Source organism: Entelurus aequoreus, linkage group LG11 (genome assembly GCF_033978785.1).
Source record: "Entelurus aequoreus isolate RoL-2023_Sb linkage group LG11, RoL_Eaeq_v1.1, whole genome shotgun sequence".
Taxonomy (NCBI): Eukaryota; Metazoa; Chordata; class Actinopteri; order Syngnathiformes; family Syngnathidae; genus Entelurus; species Entelurus aequoreus.
Window position 1 is genome coordinate 10556631 of NC_084741.1, and position 3007 is coordinate 10559637.

A 3007-nucleotide genomic window follows, 5' to 3' on the forward strand; every position below is an offset into this window, starting at 1 on the left:
ATAAAAGAGGAGGCGTAGAACTCTCTTGTCAGAGCGTGGTGGAAGAGTGTACAAGAGTATAGCCCAGACGTTTCTCCTCATGAGCCAAATTGAATCCTGTCTCTGTTGAATTCCTTGCTTCTTGTCTGTTTAATAGAGGGTTGTGAACCTGACACCTCCTCCTTTCTTTCTGTGGCAGCGTAAACTTTCTCCATTGTAAACTCATGTTATTTGAGATCCCAAAGAAATGTTTAAAAATATCGTACTTTTCTCTGGGCGTTTCTTTATTGGATAGGAAAATTCCAAAACACGATAAAAAAAAAAGAAAAAGAAACACATTTACCACGATTACCCGTATCGTGCGAAACCTCTCGCGCAAGGCCAAATATGACCAGCCGCAAGGTGTGCTGTTGGATACGGCCACAAGGTGGCAGCAGAATGTGTTGGAAATCACTTCTCAGACACATCAAGGAGCGCCGTTTGAACAGAGTTCATTATTATGTGATGCCATCCTGAAACATCAACTATCAGAAGAAAAAAACAATACCATTGTCCAGGGGGGAAAGTCTACCTGATGTAGAGAGTATATGTAGCGCACGGTCAGTGTGACAGCGACGTGGGACTGGGCATCTCTCCAAAGTGTGTGTCGGCCAGCACCGACATGTCTGCTTCAGTCTGAGAAGACAAGTTCAATCACTTCAGCTTCCTTTTGCACACTGGAAATATTCACAGTACAGTACAGGACTTCTCTAGTCAACACATAAACATTTAACGCAACTAGGGATGTCCGATAATGGCTTTTTGCCGATATCCGATATTCCGATATTGTCCAACTCTTTAATTACCAATACCGATATCAACCGATACCGATATCAACCGATATATGCAGTCGTGGAATTAACACATTATTATGCCTAATTTGGACAACCAGGTATGGTGAAGATAAGGTACTTTTTTTAAAAATTAGTAAAATAAGATAAATTAATTAAAAACATTTTCTTGAATAAAAAAGAAAGTACAACAATATAAAAACAGTTACATAGAAACTAGTAATGAATGAAAATTAGTAAAATTAACTGTTAAAGGTTAGTACTATTAGTGGACCAGCAGCACGCACAATCATGTGTGCTTACGGACTGTATCCCTTGCAGACTGTATTGATATATATTGATATATAATGTAGGAACCAGAATATTAATAACAGAAAGAAACAACCCTTTTGTGTGAATGAGTGTAAATGGGGGAGGGAGGTTTTTTGGGTTGGTGCACTAATTGTAAGTGTATCTTGTGTTTTTTATGTTGATTTAATTAAAAAAAAATAAAAATAAAAAAAACGATACTGATAATAAAAAAAACCGATACCGATAATTTCCGATATTACATTTTAACGCATATATAACGGCCGATAATATCGGCAGGCCGATATTATCAGACATCTCTAAACGCAACACCAGTTAAAGATCCTTATACAGGCATGCAAAAAGAAAGCTCTGCTGTTTTTGAGGACCTACTGTAAAAACACTAGTCAAAGATCCTTATACATGCATTCGAAAGGAGCGCTCTGCTGTTTTTTAGGACTTACTGAAACAAACAATTATTTTCAAAGATCCCATATTTTATAGCAGTGCTGCTGCTTTTAAGGACCTACTGTCAAAAGAGATGCTAGTCAAAGATCCTCTACAGGCATGTGAAAGGAACAATGCTGTTTTCAAGGACCTCCTACAAAAATGCCTGTCAAAAATCTTACACATGACAGCGGCACGCTGCTCTTTTTAAGAATCAACTGCAAAAAATGCTATTCAAAAATCGTTTATGTGACAGCAGCTCTGCTGTTTTTGAGGACCTACAATAAAAACACCAGTCAAAGAGCCTTATAGAGGCATGCAAAAAGAAAGCTCTGCTGTTTTTAAGGACCTACTGTAAAAACACCAGTCAAAGATCCTTATACAGGCATGCGAAAGGAGCGCTCTGCTGTTTTTAAGAACCAACTGTAAAAAAACTAGTCAAAGATCCTTACATAGACATGCAAAAAGAAAGCTCTGCTGTTTTTAAGGACCTACTGTACAAACACTTGTCAAATATCCTTATACAGGCATGCAAAAGGAACACTGCTGTTTTTAAGGACCTTCTGTAAAAAAAAAGATTGTCAAAGATCCCATATTTTATAGCAGTGCTGTTGTTTCTGAGGACCTGCTGTAAAAACACCAGTCAAAGATCCTTATACAGGCATGCAAAAAGAAAGCTCTGTTGTTTTTGAGGACCTACTGTAAAAACACTAATCAAAGATCCTTATACAGGCATTCGAAAGAAAGCTCTGCTGTTTTTAAGGACCTACTGTAAAAAAAAAAAAAAAAAAAAAAGATTTTAAAAGATCCCATATCTTATATTAGTGCTGTTGTTTTTAAGGACCTACTGTAAAACCACCAGTCAAAGATCCTCTACAGGCATACAAAAAGAAAGCTCTGCTGTTTTTAAGGACCTACTGTAAAAACACCAGTCAAAGATCCTTATACAGGCATGCGAAAAGAAAGCTCTGCTGTTTTTGATGACCTACTGTAAAAACACTAGTCAAAGATTCTTATACAGGCATGTAAAAAGAAAGCTCTGCTGTTTTTAAGGACCTACTGTAAAAACACTAATCAAAGATCCTTATACAGGCATTTGAAAGGAACGCTCTGCTGTTTTGGAAGACCTACTGTAAGAACACTAGTCAAAGATCCTTATACAGGCATTCGAAAGAAAGCTCTGTTGTTTTTAAGGACCTACTGTAAAAAAAAAAAAAAGATTTTCAAAGATCCCATATCTTATATTAGTGCTGTTGTTTTTAAGTACCTGCTGTAAAAACACCAGTCAAAGATCCTCTACAGGCATGCAAAAAGAAAGCTCTGCTGTTTTTAAGGACCTACTGTAAAAACACCAGTCAAAGATCCTTATACAGGCATGCAAAAAGAAAGTTATGCTGTTTTTAAGGACCTACTGTAAAAACACTAATCAAAGATCCTTATACAGGCATTTGAAAGGAAAGCTC

At 37.0% G+C, this 3007-nt stretch overlaps 1 protein-coding gene across 2 annotated transcripts in view; it reads right to left on the reverse strand.

Moving 5' to 3' along the window:
- Nucleotides 1-242: 242 nt before the first annotated feature.
- The window catches only part of LOC133660563 (TCF3 fusion partner homolog), a 20378-nt gene continuing 17613 nt past the window's right edge, over nt 243-3007 (reverse strand). For both annotated transcript variants that reach the window (XM_062064111.1, XM_062064112.1), the window contains exon 7: nt 243-654. In XM_062064111.1, the coding sequence (XP_061920095.1) occupies nt 580-654 (75 nt within the window). In that variant the 3' untranslated portion in view covers nt 243-579. The remainder of the gene's footprint in view (nt 655-3007) is intronic.